Consider the following 18778-nt stretch of genomic DNA (forward strand, 5'->3'; position numbering starts at 1 on the left):
CCCAACCAACTTGGCGGCACATTAGTATCCAACGGCTATGAAGATTCTAAACTAACACGAGTCTCATATGTGTCCAGTTTAAGGATATTACACAGAAACATACAACAATAACATGAATCAAATATGTACTTTATTCATTTACAATAAATGTCATAATGTACATCATACTGATTGGAGCTAAGGGCATACACTATCTAATAGCCTTATTGGCTAGCATGTTATCCACCTTCTAGAGTGGAATGGACTCCTACGGATTGGGCCGAAGATCTCGATAGTGTTTCGTGAGACCCACGACAGCCTAGCTATATAAGGACATCAACTCCTGAGACCTAGGTACACGCGATTATGCGTTCTAGCTCTTACTCATAGTTTTTAGTTCGCATTAACTACATCCAGTTCACATCCACAAAGTACTTACTTAAGCATCGGAGCAACCACGCCGGGTTATCCACCCCGGGTTCTCTGATTTCATCTATCTTGCAGTTCGACTGGCCTGCCAAGCAACCGACGTCCGAGCTACCTTCTAGCTAGGAGCAATCAAATGGTGCATCATCAATTGGCGTCGTCTATGGGAAACGCGACTAAAAGTCAAGTTCCTATTTTCTACTACTAGCAAACTATCAATGGCATCCTCAAGCAACACCGGAAAGAGCGTCGAGATGACTGTCTCTGGGGGGCAGGAACAAACCTCTATCAATCCAGAGTTCCCCATAGTCTGCATTGGCCACTTCACCATTCCCCTCACTATCTTGGGGGTTCTGACATTACAGAGCCAGCAATAGTTCCACACCCAACCGCTGCACGCTCCGTTACCCCAGGTGAACACCACCACTTCGATCCTAGAGCCCTCAGTAGTTCCTCCTGGGTTGGGCATCAGTAGTTCAATGACTTGGTCCAAAGTTTTCGGGTCATGTAGCTCCAGATGCAGCAGATCCACCAATTCTAGCAATATCAACAATACTATTTCTACCACTAGTATCAGCAGCAGTTTCCACCACTGCAGAACCAGAACGTTCCGCAGAACCAAAGCTAGAATCAGCAGCAGAACATGCACTGATCTCCTCCTCGGGACGCGAGGACATCCTGGGTCCCATCTCCTCCTCGGGACCGGACCCTACCTCGGGACCGACCAGCAGGTCAACGCACACCTCCACCTTCTCAGGTGGAGAACCAAAAGGATCGGCCCCAGAACAGTCACCACACCAGGACTGATCAACAACAACATTCTCGACGTGACAACCATGATCCCCAGGTCAATAATTGCCAGCTCGGGGCAAGAGGTGAGGGCTCACACCGAGACCCCTCTGTCCCTCGGAGCAGCCAGCAACCAGTTCATGATCATGAAGATGCGGGTAACAAGAGCCAGGTCCTGCCCCGCGATAATGTTCAGGAACATGAGCGCACCAGAGTTGAGGTGCCAGATAACACCAAAGTAAACAGCACCAACATTGAGGCCGCAAAGAAGTGACGTCGTCACAAAGCACTCCAGACATCAGTTAGGAACAACCCACCGAAGAGCAACCCGCCATTGGCACCGAGCAGGGTGAGGGAGGAAGTGAGCTCGGTAGCTGCACAACCAACTCTAGTACTGTTGAGTCGGCCCTCCCCCCTAGCACCAGAAATTCTCTCAGCCCCAAGGCCACAAGGATTCAAGACGCCCACACTGGAGACCTACGACAAGAAGTTTGACCCCAATGATTATGTTGATGGTTTCTAGTCCCAGATGTTGCTCGCTGGAGTAGATGAAGCGATCATGTGTGTATCTTTCTCCACAACGTTCAGAGGCTTGGCCAGGTTATGGTACAGGAGTTTAGCATCGGGTTCAACCAAGAGTTGGGAGCAGTTTGCAAACTTGTTTACTACTCATTTCATCACAAGTAAGAAGTGTTTGAAATCTGCAGCAAGCCTTTTGAACGTGGTCCAGAGAGAAAATGAATCGATCAGGAGCTACATCAAGTAGTTCAACGAAGAATGCTTGAAAATACCTGACCTCGACCCAGCAATGCGTCCCACTGCAGCACAGAAGGGAGTTCACCATGTTGAATTTTTTTAGCACCTCGGCGTGGATCCACCAAAGACAATGGAAAAGTCCTCGATGATGTTGACAAGTTTATGCGAATAGAAGAGGCTCTCGGGTCCAAGGCAGAGCTCCAACAAGGAGATAAGAAAAAAGAGATGATGAAGGCACCAGTAGCAGTAAACATTGGTGGTGGAAGAGAAAGTCGCCAAAGAGAAGTAAGTCCCCACGCAAGAGAAGCAACTCACCACCTCGGGGTTCCAGGTCAAGTCGGCAATCTAGAACCCCTCCAATCTAGAGGACCACCTATACCCCCCTCAATGCAAAGCGAGGTGAAATCCTGATGGCGATCAAAGACACTAGCTACGTTAAGTGGCCACCCAGGATGCAAGGAGACCCGTCAACCAGAAACCCGAATGTCTACTATCACTTCCACCGTGACATTGGGCACAACACAGAAGGTTGTCAGAATCTCAGGGACGAGATTGAAGAATTGATTCACCACGGGCACTTGAAAAAGTTCATCAAACATGAGGATAGGGAGACAACGGACCGGTAGGCCAACCAGAGAAGGGAAGCTCTAGAATCGAGCAGAAGGAAAGATCAGCAACCACCTCGGCAACAACCACCACCAGAGGACAGGCCGATCCGCGAGGTGATCAATATGATCACCGGTGGGTCCATCATTGCGGGGTGCAGCACAGCGACAAGGAAGACCTCAATTCGGGAGTTAGAGCACGAAGATGAGAACCCACCGAAGCGACCTTAGGGAGAGGAGCCCATCTACTTCACCGAGAACAATGCGTGTGGGATCCAGTATTCGCAAGATGATGCCCTCGTCGTTAAACTTGTAATTAATGACTTTGAGGTGAAATGGGTACTGGTAGACTCCGGGAGGTCGGTGAACATCTTGTTCCTAGAGGCATTTGATAAGTTGTAGTTGAAGAAGAACGATTTGAAGCTAGCAAACACGCCTTTAGTCGGGTTCAGCGGTGAGGTGGTCAGGCCCCTCAGTCAATTCATAGTGCTAGTTGCAGTAGGAGCATGGCCCAACTCAGTGCGCTTTGAGCATACGTTCTTGGTGGTCGTGACTCCATCCCCCAATAACGCTATCTTGGGTCGGCCCATCTTGCATGCGCTACGTGCGGTGGTGTCAAACTATTACTTGTCCATGAAGTTCCCGACAAGCTATAGGGTAGGGATAGTACGAGGCGACCAGCTCAAGTCACGTAAGTGCTATGTAGCTACGTTGAAGGGCAAGGTGAAGTTGGCGGAAGACGTCGAACTAGAGCCACCCCCCGAGCATATAGAGGAGTGAGCTGCCCCAATGGATGAGATAGTCTAGGTGCCAGTCTTTGACGTCGAGCCGACGAAAACCCTCCAAATCGGCGCTCTACTAAGCGAACCACTTCGATCGCAACTACTAAGTTTCCTACTCAACAACTTAGATGTTTTTGTTTGGTCTATGGCAGAAATGCCCGGTATAGACCCTAGTATAATAACTCATAAGCCTAATGTGGATCCCTTAGTCGTATAAGTTAAACAAAGAAAACGGAACCTCGCCCCGGAGCGGTGGAGGGTAGTTGATGAGAAGGTTGGGAAGCTTCTCACAGTAGATTTCGTTAAGAAGCTCTAATACCCAATCTGGGTTGCCAACCTTGTGCTGGTGAAGAAGGCTAATGGAAAGTGGTGCATGTGTGTCGACTACACCGAGCTCAACAGAGCCTGCCCAAAGGACTACTTCCTCCTTCCTAGAATAGACCACCTGGTAGATGCGAGCTCGGGGCACAAGATGCTGAGCTTCATGGACGCATACTCTGGCTACAACCAGATTAGGATGGACCTAGCTGACTAGGAAAAAACAACTTTTGTAACCGAGCTAGGGTTGTACTGTTATAAAGTAATGCCCTTCTGACTGAAAAATGCTGGACCGACCTTCCAACGTCTTGTAAACAAAGTCTTTGAACCATTGATTGGCAATAAAATTGAGTGTTATGTTGATGACATGGTCGTGAAGACCTAGTTTTCAAATTCTTTAATAGATGATTTAAACTGCGTTTTTCAAATTCCAAGGAAGTTTAACATGAGACTGCCCCAAAAAATAAAGGAAGTTCAAAGGTTAATTGGCTGGGTAGCCGCCCTGAACCAGTTTATGTCTAAGTTGGCGGGTTGGTGCCTCCCCTTTTTTAAGGCAATTAAAAAGAATGAGGACTTTGAATGGTCTGAAGAATGCCAGCTTGTGTTTGACGAGCTGAAGAAATACCTAAGTACACCACCGGTTTTAACATGACCTGAAGAAGGTGACGAGCTGAAGCTGTACCTCTCTACGAGTGACGAGGTGGTCAGCTCGGTACTAATCAGAGAAGTAGACTGGGTCCAATGACCCGTCTACTATGTGAGCAAAGTTTTGCAGGCAGCCAAGACAAGATATCCCGATATCGAGAAGTTGGCATACACACTAGTCATCGCAGCTTGGAAACTACGCCCTTACTTCCAAGCCCACATGATCGTCATTCTTACCAACAAACCCTTGAGGCATGTCCTATAGAAGCCCGAGGTGTCAGGCAGATTGACAAAGTGGGCCATCGATTTGAGCGAGTACGTCATCTAGTTTGAGCCACACCTAGTGATTAAAGTTGAAGTCTTGGTAGATTTCATGGCAGAATGCACGTTCAACACACCAGCCCCTGAGGTGGCTAAGCCGATTAGCGCGTCGGAGGCGTTGACTAGTGTGGCATCGGTCCCAGTCAGGGAAAGCCCGGCCTGAGATGAGGAGTCCTGGATTCTCTACATTGATAGCTCATCTAATCAGAGAGGAAGCGGTGTTGGACTCATACTGTACGGGTCGAGCGAGGTGAAGCTAAAGTACGCTCTTCGGTTCAGATTCGAGGCATCGAACAATGAGGCAGAGTATGAGGCTCTGATAGCCGGGCTGAACTTGAAAAGGGGATCAGTGTGAAGTACATTGTAGTATGGAGCGACTCCCAACTGGTAATGAACCAGGTGAACGACAAGTGCGAGGCTCGGGAACCCATCATGCTGGCTTATCTGGCTAAAGGAAACTTCTGCCCTCCTTCCTCTCCTGGTTTATCCGACAAGTACCGAGGTCAGAGTATGATGAGGCCGACGCACTATCAAAGTTGGCAAGCACAAGTGACAACACGATGAGGACAATATATATAGAAGACATGCCTCGACCCAGCATTCTTGGGGGGTAGAAGAGGTTGCTCCTGTGCTGCAACCAGAACTGAGTTGGGTTGACCCACTTGTCGATTATCTACTCCATGGGACCCTACTAGCAGGCCGCAATGCAGCTCAGAGGGTAGAGCGTCAGTTAGCTCGGTACGTTCTTATCGACAGGCGACTGTACAGGAGATCCTTCACACTCCCCTACTTACGTTGCTTATAGCCTTCAGAAGCAGACCGGGTACTCTATGAGATCCACGAAAGCCTTTGCGGAGGACACTTGGGGGCCAAGGCGCTTGCCCAAAAAGCGCTAAGGCAAGGATATTATTGGCCCACCATGAAAGTGGATGCACTCGAGCTCGTCAAGAAATGCAACAACTTCCAAAAGTGATGTTGGCGTGCCCTTGGCCAATAGTTGTTCGACAGGCATCCCGATATACTTTTGGACCTCGGTGGGAAGACCGTATCCCTACTCTTTAGAAGGCTAGATTGAAGGTTCATGATGCTTGGGACCACCTTGGGGTCCTCGCTGGAGTAGCCAACTCCGAGAGTAGAAACCTGGCGGGTGGGGGATCGGACCTCTTCAGGTGGGGGAGGCAGACTCCTTTCGTGGTCTTCTTCGACTAGGTTGATGACCGGAGTTTCCCTGGTGCTAGTGGTTGTGGGCTCAGTGGTTGGCATACTAGCGGCCTGATGGGGAGCATTACTTCGGGATGTGGTCCTCTTTTTCCTTTTCTTCATGTCCCCAAAGAGCTCGGTGGAAGGAATGTTAGACATGGTTCCTACAGAGATTAGCCACCAAATTAGTTGAAGTAATCAAAAGAGAAAATAAAGCATGTGCATGCCAAGGTGGTAACCTACCTAGAGGACTCAGCCCAGCTACAATGAGCATCTTCTCGGCCAAGTACTCCTTTGCCGATATTTCGAGGTCAACCAAGAAGTGCATCTCCTCTTGCTATTCCTCATTGAGCTTGTCCTCGGGGTCCTTAATGTAGGTCTGCCAATGCGTCGGAAAAGGTCACCCCCCTTCAGCAGTATGGTGAAGTACCTCCTTTTCCAAGCGGGGACCTTGTTTGGGTACTCATGGAGGATTTTATTTCCAGGCCGGTAGGAGATGTAATAACTACACTTATCCTCTTGAACAAGGCCAGCAGAGTTTTTCTTGACACCACAAAGCGAACTAAAGGTATCTAGACTCAATGGGATGTCGAAGTCATGGAAAACAGAAATGGTCCCTACTATGGCTCGAACCAAGTTTGGGTGCAATTGATCCACGGTAATGTTGAAGTACTTGAGGACCTCGACAATGAAGGGCTGAAGAGGGAAGCACAGCCTAGCAATGAGTTGTTTCTCAAAGACTGTGAACTCGTCAAGGTCGTGTTGCCAAGGATATCCCTCCAAGGGGATAGAGTACCCAAGGTAGTCAGGAAGTTTATACTTGAGGATTAAAGTCTGGAGTCTTTCAGGCAACAGAATTGAAGGACCAAACCTATCTGGACCTCAGGCACGTTTGGAGGTCAAATCTTTTTTGGCATTTCGGAGGACGACGCCTTCCTACCAGATGACTTACGCTCCCAAACTAAGGGGTTATCTTCGGTCGGACTGGAGCCTATAGGGCTTGTCGAGGTGGTCACCTCTAGCACACCGACCTCATGTTCTTGAGCCGAGGAGGTTACTTTGGCTAGACCAGACTCATAGTCATGAGCCGAGGAGGATTCCTCAGCTCGGTTAGACTCACTATCGCTAAGGGAGAAACTACTACTACTCATACTGGAACAAGGAATCAAAATGGAGCGAAGAAAGCTTACCCGAAGAGAAGAGAAAGCGACCTCGGAAACAAGAGTGGACACCACTGACCTGGAGACCAAAGTGCAAGCTCCAAATCACGACAATTCTAAAGCAAGGTGACAAAAATGGGACCCCAAGGCCCCTATTTGTAGCTGCAATAACCGATCTTAGATGGTCCAGGTTGATGCAATCCTACGGTTTTCGTAGAAACCGATTGCTCGCCTCTCGAGGTGAAACCAGTTGAGCGCGTGTTTTGACGTCTGCGAGCTTGGGAACCCGCATGACGTCCGCACGTCCTTGGTACGCAATCTGGATTCTCAATTGAACTGGGTGGATCGCCAGGGTCTGACCATCAAACCGGATATCAACTCGGAGGAAGACGGGCCGAATCGACTCAAATCCATGGTTGATATGCAGTGCTTTTCTCTACAAATTGGGCCCACGATCCCATCTCCTGTTGTCATTGAGTGGGTATCCGCATAAGAATGATCACTTACCAAGAGTACAGCTTACACTTTTGGGTTAGAGAGGTAATGCTCTAGCATCTAGTAATCGTAGGTTTGGCCCAAGTCACCTATAATGCAAAGGTGTAGAGAACATGGGTTCCAGTTTGGGAGGAGTTGTAAAAGAAAACTGACAGGTCGATTTTCCTAATCCGATGTATAAAAGTAACGAGTGTGATACTGTAGGTTCTTAATGATGGCATGATGAATGAAGCCAGATATATGATTGTAATAGAACTGATTCTGAGTTCCGATGGTGTGATGAAGGAAACACCAGTCTTCATTTTCAACATGCAATTTTATAACAACGAATAGTGGGTGATGGTTATGGGCTGGAAACTGGGAAGATGGGTGAATGCGATAAACATAATTAAAGTAAAAGTGAAAGCAAAACTAAACAAGAATTGGCTATAATAAGAAATATGAATGGAAAACTAAAATTAAACAAGAAGGCAGCCAACGGGGGGCTAAGATGTCAGCCACCCGCCGGAAACACGAGAACAATTTGAAAGACCTCAAGGTTGAACTTTTGACTCTGATACCAAATTAGAATTCAAGGCTAGAAAGAATGCATTGATTGAATATGATAATTACATCATATTTATAGATTAAAACAGACATCAAACCTATAGAAACTCAAACTCTTAGACTCCATCTAGGACTCTATGTAGTCTATCTTAATCCATTTCAAACTCTATCATAACATAACAAATTCTATCTTATTGAGAACTCCTAATGTAACTCTATTCAACATCACCCTTATCATAACAACTCATAACCAATCCTTATATTAATTCCCTAACAGCAACCAAGAAATCGATGTCACGTTGTATGACCCAAGCAGGAAACAAAGGAAATAATTAAAGAAAATCAAGAAAAAAAAAACAAAGAAAAAGAGGAAGAAGAAGCACAAAAAAAAAATATCACCTCTGAAATTGCAATATTAGGAAACGATCTCTGTACAGAAGCCAGAAACAGAAATGTGTTTATTTCTAAGGATCCTTTGGAGAGAGAGAGAGAGAGAGAGATGGTCTGAGGCGGCTTGTTAATGCATTACAAAGTAGTTATCAAATACGTAGGGGTGGATTCGAGCCGAACTGAGCTGAATACTTGGCTATTTGAGCTTAGCTCATTGAAATTGTGTTAGGCTCAAGCTTGATTTGAGCTAAAGGCTTGAGCTCGAGCTCGACTTGGTTCAAAGCTCACAAGTTCGAGCTCTACTCGACTTGAGTTTGATTGCAAGCCAAGTTTTTTCTAAAAAATAAAATTATAAATATAAAAATATTTTTTATTTTATATACAAAAAATTAAGAAATATAAAAATTATTACTATTATACATAAAAAGTAAAAATATTATTATATATAATAAAAAATATTTATTATATATATTTATATGTATATGTATGTTGTATGTATATATGTAATAAAAAATATTTATTTATTATACTAAGCTCGATTAGGCTCACGAGCCTCACGAGCTGAGCTTCACTGAGCTTGAGCTCGGCGCGATTAGCAAATGAGCCTATATATCTGGCTTGAACTTAACTCGAAGCTCAGTTTAAACCGAGCCGAACCAATCTCGAATAACTCATCAAAAGCTCAGCTCATGGCCACCCCTACAATAGGACAGAAAGACAATCTTTGGGGGTTTTAAGGAGGGACAATTTGGCCAAAAAGATTGAACTTTTTGTCCGGTAAACTACTTTTACAATTTATTTAAAAAACATATCTGGTCAATCAATAAAACTTTATTAATTTCTTCATAAAAAGTCTTTTATCTTATATGGCACTTATGCGCTTTCCAAATACCTTAGAGTCAATTATATAGGGTGGAGTACGGCTGCAATGACTGATTGCGTAGGAACGTGGGTATTTTTTATGCTAGCAGATGTATTGGTAGCTGATCCAAATTCATTCATGTGGGTATTTTTTTATGTAGGCATAAATCATGTGAGAAAACAACAAAACACAAAAATCACACTCTGATACAAGGAATACAAAACAAACAACAACAGGAGTATCCCGGACCAAACTGATATTAAAACCCAAATTTGTCAATTAAAATATGACTGATAAGGGCTGGCTTGAGTTGGGAGTTGGACAACTTTGCGATGAACTGAACCCTGATATTCTTTCCTACACTCTCATAATTATGTTGTTTATTTTGTATAACCACTGTACATAATATTCTTTCCTAAATTTTCCTACATTTAGATAAAAATGCCAGGCTGCTTCAAGCACCCAATTGTAGAAGGTAATGTATAGTATATGTTATCTCTTTTTTATTTGTGATAGATAAAATAACACTATATTATAAGAAAGAAGCTATAAATTGTTGAATACAAACCGGAAGGCTGCCCCACCAGAAATAGTCATTTACAAAAGATTTAGGCTGCATTTGGCATTCCTTATTTTAAGGACTTATCTCCATTTTACAGTTAAAAACTCAGCTATAGCATTTTAACTATAAAAAGGAAATAAGTCCTTAAAATAAGGAATGTCAAATGCAGTATTAGCTTTTTACGATAAGGTGTGAGCAGATATATTACAATTCCTTGGAATATATTTATACATAACTGAGCTTAAGTCTTTTTGGGCACACAAAATTTGATCTATTCACACTCTACTCTCAGTATACAGCAGCTGCAAATCTCACATTACAAGACGGTGATGTATGGGTGCAATTCATGACGGATAGAATGTGGGTAAAGAGTAGTGGGCATGAAGATATGTACCCAATCAAATGCATTTTTAACATGAATTTTAGGGTTTAAGGTCTAGACGTGAATGAAGATGAAGAGGTGGTTAGACAAAAGGTCCAACTGTGGTAAGAGCCAAGTAAAGGCCGTTTGGGCATTCATTTTAAAGGCTTCTATCATTTGAGAGAACGAACCTAGTGCTTTGTTACAACTGAAGTGATACCCAAGAAATCATACATCCATGAGTACAACATGTCTTCGACATAAATTACCATAGAGAAAGTTCCAGTAAGTTAAAGACAAGATTCAAAAATAAAAAGATAGAAATTATAAACCTATCCCTAATCAAATGAAAACATTTTAATCCACCAAAAGCAAGAAGCCAGCATAACACACAGGTAGGAAGAGAGAGATCCTTTTGGTAATTCACTCTGGTTTTCTACAAGTAATGATGGCATATTTGACGACCTCCTTCTTGAATCCCTCACTTGCCAATGGCATGTTGAACAGTCCCTTTATGCTTTCCCATCCTGAATGAATTCAAAATCACACATTTCATAGACTGATAAATAACAAAGAAAAAAGGCAGATTACAAGTAGAGAATGTGATGAAATGCAAGCATACCACTTCGAAGCAGTGGGATGATTCTCTTCCATGATAATGCAGAGCGGATTACAGCAGGCCAAAATGGAGTCACATACTGCGACCAATCTACTACCTTGATATCCTGCCATTGTGATGAAGGAAAAATCATGTATATGTGTGCTGACTGATGTGTATGTACATAATGTGTAGATAAATGTGGCTTATGTCACGGATAATCAATTAAATTGGACAATTCAACAATTAGGAATGACATTAGCTAGAATGAATATTTGTTAGTAAGCTACCATATTCCTATTATATTAATGTACATGAGACTGGACTGTTGCCTACCGGTGCCAGAGATGAAGGTAGGTTCGTTTGGAGGGAGCTCAGTGTTGGGTTGAAGTTTGTTAGCTCACTCGTCACTGCTGAAATGAAGTTTTAATACAGCGGTACTTCTCGAATTTGGTCGGTGAAGAAATAGGGTTTCGGTTGAGCTTAGTGTGAAAGAAGAGGGAAAACAAAACTTGTCAAGCTACAAAAATTAATCTGTAACCAAAACCGACACCCGAACCTTAGAAATCGATATAAATAACCGAAACCGAACCGATCCCCAAAATCACCGAAACCAAAACTTTGGTTCGGTTTTCTGGTTTCAGCGCTCACCCCTAATCCAAGCCCAATATTTGAATTTTGAATTTCGAATTTTGTACCACTAAATATTTTTATCAAAAATACAATTTTGCAATTGGTGAGATTTGAACATAAGTCGTCCAAACACAACCCAAATAAATAATAGTATATTTATGTTTAACTAAATATTAAAAATAATAATCTTCAAAATTAGTATTTTATAAATATTAACAAAATGGATAATCTACCAATCCATACTTATGTATCCCAGAGATTTTAAGTTAAAATTAAATATTTTTATAAATGATTAATTAATATTTTAATTTAGATTAAATAACAACATATTTATAATTTAATTGCAAAAATAAAAAATGTTGTCTACAAAATATTTGAAAAATCTAATATTAAGGTAGCATTTTTTACTAACACTAAAAAATTAAAAATAATAAAATAGTAAATAATTGATTTAGTAATTAAAATATAATAGTTACATATAATATGTGTCTTGGATTAAATAAATAAAAAAAACATAACAATGACTTTGTGCATGTAAAATTCTAATATAATGTCTTTTGAACTTTTAATTGATGTATTATGAATAAAATTATATGATTATATATGCATATCTTGCTATATTAACTGTGATGTATTTCTTCATGTGTACCATTAAAATATGCATTTATTATCTACTTGTACCTTAATTGTGGCTAATTCAACCTTAAATTTAGTGTTTTCAATGAATTTGGGGGATTTATAGCAACTTCCCCAAGTATATCTATATCTTTCCGCTGTAACCATGCGGGTATATCTATATCCGTATCCATATTCAAGCTTATTGATACGATATTCAGTACGTACTTTGATCCTTGGTTACAACAGTTTACAACACCTGTTAGTTCAAATATGTACAAAAATGTTGAAGCACATCTTATCCAGATCCACATCCACTTCATCCCATTCAAGCTATGTTACCTGGCTATCCATACATCCTTAGCATACCAGTGTCATGATATAAGGAAATCTTATATAGTGTTAAATTATTTTGGCAAGAGAAAAGTCTTGAAAAATGTACAGACAGCTTCAAAACTAGATGCAAAAGTATGATATATGATTCTGCATTGTATAATGATCTTTCTATACAATATATCCTTGTCCAAGATTTTAGGGATTGGAGAGTTGTATCTCTTTTCCCAATTTTTGTGTACATGTTGATATCTAGGCATTGTAGCTCCCAAGGCCCTAGATAGCTAGCTAGGACCAGCATATTGTATAATGATCTTTCTATTTCACCTCTTTCCTCTTCTTTCTTTTAGAATGTTCTTTTTATACATGATTCTGCCTCATTGTATTATTCATATATTCAATTAGGTTGAGGATAAATCAGGTGGTTTGGCTCCGACTTCATATTAGCCCTACATGGTTTTTAAAACCAATTCAGAGGCCAAACCGGTCAGGGGTCCAGTTACCGGGTAAAACAGTCGGCCCATTCTGACAAAAAGTAAAAAGAAATTAAAAAAAAAATAAAAAATGGTCAAAACCATTCAAACTGTTCAAACGGTTAACTGTCCGGTTCAGCGGTTTGCTGATCAAAATCAACGTTTTTTTAAGAAAATCCAGTTTTGGGGAAAAATGGAATCGGTCACCTGATCGTTTCCTGGTTTTTCCAGTCCGACCATCTGGTCCAGTCTGGTTTTGAAAACCATGACCCCGACAAATAATGATTGACCTGTTTCCATCCTTAGGCACAATGTAGAGAATGCATGAGCTACTTCATTACAGATCACATGCATGGGTTCATTAGCTACACAAATACTCTAATTTGACCTTTTTTTGCTTCTTTTTCTTGTGTGGGGGGAGGGGGGTAGATATTATTCTTAGAGAATATATATTTTCAATAGATATTAAAATGGGAAAAGGAAGACCTTATTCTCTATAACAAATGCATAGTACTGAGAATTAAGGCCAAGGAAAATGGATTCTCCATGTGGAAATGTGAATACCTGGAATGAGAGGGATTGAAGTAGTTTTACATAATCAGCAGCTGAACACCAAGATTGTATATGAAAAGCATCATGTATCTTGTCCAATAGCTTCTCCTCTTCTGGCTTCAACAAGTCCTCTGGGGAGGAGAGATCTCTATGGCACCATGTTGTTATTATTATAGTGGCCCCAGGGGCTGCCACCCGGACCAACTCACTCAGAAACTGCAACACAATGATAAAATCAAACTATAAATTAGAGCAATAAATGAAGGATCAATGCTTGGGTTCATTTATATTGAAGTGAAATTTCTCTATTGTAGATCAGGATTTGATGATGTTTGGAGACTACAAGTACACGATATTAATAGTAAATTGAGTGCTGTCTTTACAATTCATAATAACTGTATACAGTGGAGAGTTCTTTTTTATCAGGATTTGGGTATATAAAGAAAATCAAGGTTTTTAAAATCGACCCGGACAACGAACCAGTCAGGGGTCTGATTTTTGGGTCAAATGGTCTGACCGTTCAGACCAAACGGTTGGCCTGTTCTGACAAAAAAATAAAAAATTAAAAAACGGTTCAATCGCCTGGATCAGTGGTTTGTTCACCAAATCAACATTTTTTGACAAAAATCCGGTTTTGAGGAAAAACGGAACCGATCACCTAATCGGTTCCCGGTTTTTCTGGTCCAACCATCCGGTCTAATCAGGTTTTGAAAACCATGAAAAAAATAAAATATCACTACAATTCAAGAGCTATGAACCATGCAACATTTATGCCAAACAATGAGATGACATGGTTAAATAAGCATAGATGTTCCAAATTGGTGTGTCCCATGCATTTTCAATTAAAACCTAATTGAAAACTACCATTGAATCTCAAATGAACTATATACACCCTTATGAGATCAAAAATTTCTCTATTGTTCATTTAGGCATCTAATTAGAGAATATTGAATGAAAGATGATGATAAAATACCTTCTTTCTATCAGGCATGTGCTCCACGCTCTCCATGCACCAAACTAGATCAAACTGCCCATCAGGAAATGGTTGTTGCATAGCATCCGCAACTAGGAATGACACCTACTAAGTGTGTTATCAACTGTTAAATATACTATGCAAACTTTCTTTACCCCTTTTCTAAATTTACATGAGATAGAAAGTAACCAATTTTGGAGAAAGACAAGTGCGAAGATCAATCACATAACCGGATGGCTTTTTACATTCAAAATTCTGAAAATACACCTATGTAGTTTGTATGCATTTTTTTATCGGCTTGTTATTCATCTAGTATAAGATCAAGTATTAACTATAATATATGGCATTTGGGCCCGTCCATCATTTCCATTAACCAATTTTATAGTATTCTTTTCTCGGTAAACTCTGGGCCTTACAGTAAAATTAGTTTTTTTGATATCCATCTCTCAGGTTGGTAAGCAACTTTTCTATTTAGGGAAAAATTAATAAAACTTTTCTAGCATAAGCTTTTTATGAGTAAAGAATCATTATATAACTTATCTCAGAATTAAGAGAATATGGATAAGTGAATTTATCCAATTAAGTGTTTCCCAAGAAATTAAGAGAATATGGATAAGTGAACTTATCCGATTAAGTGTTTCTCAAGAAATATTTCTCAGATAAGACAAACTCAGGACAAATATATGCTTTATATAAAGTAGATAAAGGAAGCATGGCACATGTACTATTTTGAATAGAAGAAGACAAGGCTCACATACTTTATCTGATAATCCTTGGGCAGCTGCTAAAGCTTGAGCCCTTTGTACTTGGACAGGGCTCAAGTTGATGCCATGGCATTGGGCCCCATATTTCCTCGCTAGGTGTATGGAGTCGGCCCCCGTTCCACACCCAACATCAACTATGTTTTTTGGCTTCTTCATCGAATCATCTGCAATTCAATCTCCTCATATATATAAATCATATAATAATAATAATAAAAATAATAAACGAAAAAAATGGAGTAAGGAAAAAGAAAGCAAATTCGAAACCCATTTCTCAAGAATGTGTGTCAAAGTAGAAATATAATAGAGATGAACCAAATCCAATGCATCAAATCCTTGTCCAATCCCCAACAGGGTATAAATGGTTGCAAATAATGAATAAATAATTAATAAGCTGGGTATAAATGGAGTTGGTTTGAACTTTGACTTCCCCTGTCTCCCAACTGTGTAAATAGATTGAATAGGCACCACTGGTGGAGCTATTACTCTAGCCATTAGTCGAACTGGTTTGACTCAGTCCACCTGATTTCCAGTTCAACACTCTATTGCTAAAAAGATCTGCCACGTGGATTAGAAGGCCATGCTTGTTAGCTGCAGATTGAGTAGAGAAGATGATAATTAATATCTCATGAGAACAAGTGTGTATTGGGTCCAACCACAGCTTGCTAATTGCCGAGTTAACTTCATGACTCTCCTAAGTTCACTCTTGAGCATGTTGACGAATGTGGGTGTCTAAATCAATAATAACAATGCCAAGTGATTAGAAACTTGATAATACATTTATTGCATTTTACATTTTTTATTAAGATATTTATGTTAACGATAAAGATTACCCAACCAAGACAAATGATAAATCTCACGAGATAATTCTGCTTATTTTTATCAAATGCACTAACCACGTTCGGCCCAGAAATCATTCAGGTAATTGGTTTTGGTCATCGGATCGGGGCGGTTCAACCGTCAACACATTCAATTCAGACAATGGTTTTTGGTTATTTTCTTTGTTTTAATTATTTTTTTTATTTTTAAAATTACAATGGGCCATCTGTTTGGACCAGACAATTAAATCACTAACTTGAAAATCAGTGGCCAAAGCAGTTTTGATTGAGTGGGTTTTTAAAACATTGGTTTAAATTATTTCAACCCAATAGTCAAAATTTCTCTACTGGCAAATATAATGTAAAGCTTACCTTATATAACCACACATCCTTTTCTTTGCAATGAAATTTCCTAAAAGCAAAACTCTGCAAGACACACTCTCTCTCTCTCTCTCCCTTGAATTGAATTATTGAATAAGATATGTTCAGTTGAAAAACAAAACGAGGAGCTCCTCTCCCTCTTCTTTTTCTTCTTCTCGCTTAAATACCTTGTTATTTCCAAAAGCAGAAAATCGGATATTGAACAAAAAACTATTAGAGCTGATTCCTACACAATTAAAGCAAAACTAAAAAAGAGTACTCTAACAAAGTGAGAAGAGTATTCTATTTTTTACTTTTAAATATGTCACAAACATCAAAGTGGTGTTTCATGATCACCCCTGCATGGAAATCTAAAGGATCAAAACAAGCACGTTTTAATTTATGCTAAAAAAATCAGATACGATAGAAGATCTAAAGAAATCAGGAACTTGAGACCATATGTGAGGACGGTTTAATGTAAGACCAAATTTGGCAAGTGTATGTGCCACAAAATTCACTGATCGGGGAGCATATCTGATTGAGCAACTCGCTTCTACAATTGGCAATCACAGTATGGAGATGGTAGGTGGTTTAGAGTGTACCACCAACAGAAGGTTAGTAATAATTTGTGCATCACCCTCAATTATAGTACGTAGTTAAAGAAAACATTGATAAATAGCACTTGATTGGTCACCTCTTGTATGATACCAGTTGATTGGTTGTAAGATTTTCTGATATCATATTGTTATGTGCCTCCTTGTACATAATAAGATGGGAAATCTCCAAATACATACAAGCAACTATGTAGCATTGGGTAGAAAATCAGTCCACCAATTTCTCCTTTGCTATTTGTCTAATTATTAGGGCAAGCAAATGGATAGGTTTTACTCAAAATCCAAGGCTTGTACCGACGCTACCCAATTTATTATTGGGTAAGGTTTGGTTCCAATTCTTGGAACCACCCCCACCAGTTGTTCCAAGGTTTAGGGCTTTATCCTACCCTAATCAACCTAGAGAGATGGCCTCGGTGGAACTGGCTTTGGAATCGAACTTTCTTTGAAATAAACACAAAAATAGTTTGAGGATGTAAAAATTTGAACCCAAGCCCTTGTTGTCACAAAACCATTGATCTCACTAAACCATTGCCATTTTAGTGATTTGGCCATTTTTATTCAAAAAATGACTGAATAGATGAGTATTTGGTTTGTTCGATTAAAAATGATTGAATCGAATAAATCAAAATTAAAAATTAAAATCCAGATAGAATAGAATTAAAAGAAAACTAAAATAATTGAAAACCAAAATTTTTTATTCGATTTCAATTATTTTAAAAAACGAAACCAAAACCAAAATATCAGAAAACAGAAGTAAGAACCGAATTAATCAAAAAGCAAAACAACCGAAAAAAAATTAAAACCCGAAATTTTCGGTTGGTTTTTAGGCTTTAACCGAATAAGGCTCACCGCTACCCAGATTTACTACTCACTTTCGAAGCTACTTATTGCATTGCCGATTTGCCGGTTCAAGAAAGCAATCGAAACTGATATAAACAAAGTGAGAAATTGGTGACAAAGATTACCCGGAACACCGGCAAACCGGAGGCACTCTTCGACCATACGAATCTGAGCAGATCGAAGGTCGGAGGTCGAAGTTTGAACATCTGGGCTATAGAAGCCATGGTGCATATACTCCATGCCCAGGATATCCTCCCATGTTACCGTTAACTGGTCGTACATCTCTGCCATCCCCACTGTCTCCGTCGCTGTCGACGATGACGATGCCATCATATCTGTCAGCTGTCGCGTCGTCTATGCAAGTCCTGTACCGCTGAGCTTGTGGATCGTCGAAGGCCTACTCGCTACGACAGCGACTTGATCCTCCTACTATATATACACTCCTTGTTGATGGCGACTCGAACGTTCGTAAGTCGAAAGTCGAAACACAGCTGTCATACTGAAGCGGAGAAGAGCAATTAGGATAGAGACGGCAGAGTGCCTTGATATCGATGCTAAATTTACGATGACAGTGCAAATTCAAATGTATAATGCATTTGGACGGGTCGTATCCAATGGATCTCGGGTTCTTGAAACCAGCTAAGGCTATACGTTATTCAGAATTCAGGAACCATGATTATTGTGTGTTGATAGGGGTTCCGGGATTCTTGATGTGATCGGTAAGTGGTTATCTGGTTCGAACGCAGGTTTGATCCGATATCGTAGTCTGTGGGTCCTGCCCGAATATTTCGACCTGTTTACCGTAGTAGCTCTACATATCTAGGTGCCACATTGTCACAAGTGACCAATTTGTGGCATCACCAAGTGCTTTCACCACGCCCACGGTGTCATCCGAGTGTCCATGTGTGTCTTGGGTGGGGCATTGCATGGCAGGCTGTGGGTGTGGTGAAGGCACTTGGTGGTACGGCAAATTGGTCACTTGTGACTAGACCTGTTCATGGGCCAAGTGGC

The 18778-nt window shown here is 40.8% G+C and overlaps 1 protein-coding gene across 1 annotated transcript; it reads right to left on the reverse strand.

Annotated features, from left to right (window-relative positions):
• Positions 1 to 10436: 10436 nt before the first annotated feature.
• On the reverse strand, positions 10437 to 18298 carry LOC104590834 (gamma-tocopherol methyltransferase, chloroplastic-like). Its single transcript, XM_010249590.3, has 6 exons — positions 17893 to 18298; positions 15133 to 15302; positions 14375 to 14479; positions 13414 to 13617; positions 10820 to 10922; positions 10437 to 10724 (listed from the first exon to the last, which is right to left on the reverse strand). The coding sequence occupies exons 1-6, from the start codon at positions 18098 to 18100 to the stop codon at positions 10621 to 10623; spliced, it is 894 nt and encodes a 297-aa protein (XP_010247892.1). The 5' UTR covers positions 18101 to 18298; the 3' UTR covers positions 10437 to 10620.
• Between the last annotated feature and the right edge of the window lie 480 nt (positions 18299 to 18778).

The sequence above is a fragment of the Nelumbo nucifera genome, chromosome 3, assembly GCF_055504915.1.
Source record: "Nelumbo nucifera cultivar China Antique chromosome 3, China Antique-T2T, whole genome shotgun sequence".
Classification (NCBI taxonomy): Eukaryota; Viridiplantae; Streptophyta; class Magnoliopsida; order Proteales; family Nelumbonaceae; genus Nelumbo; species Nelumbo nucifera.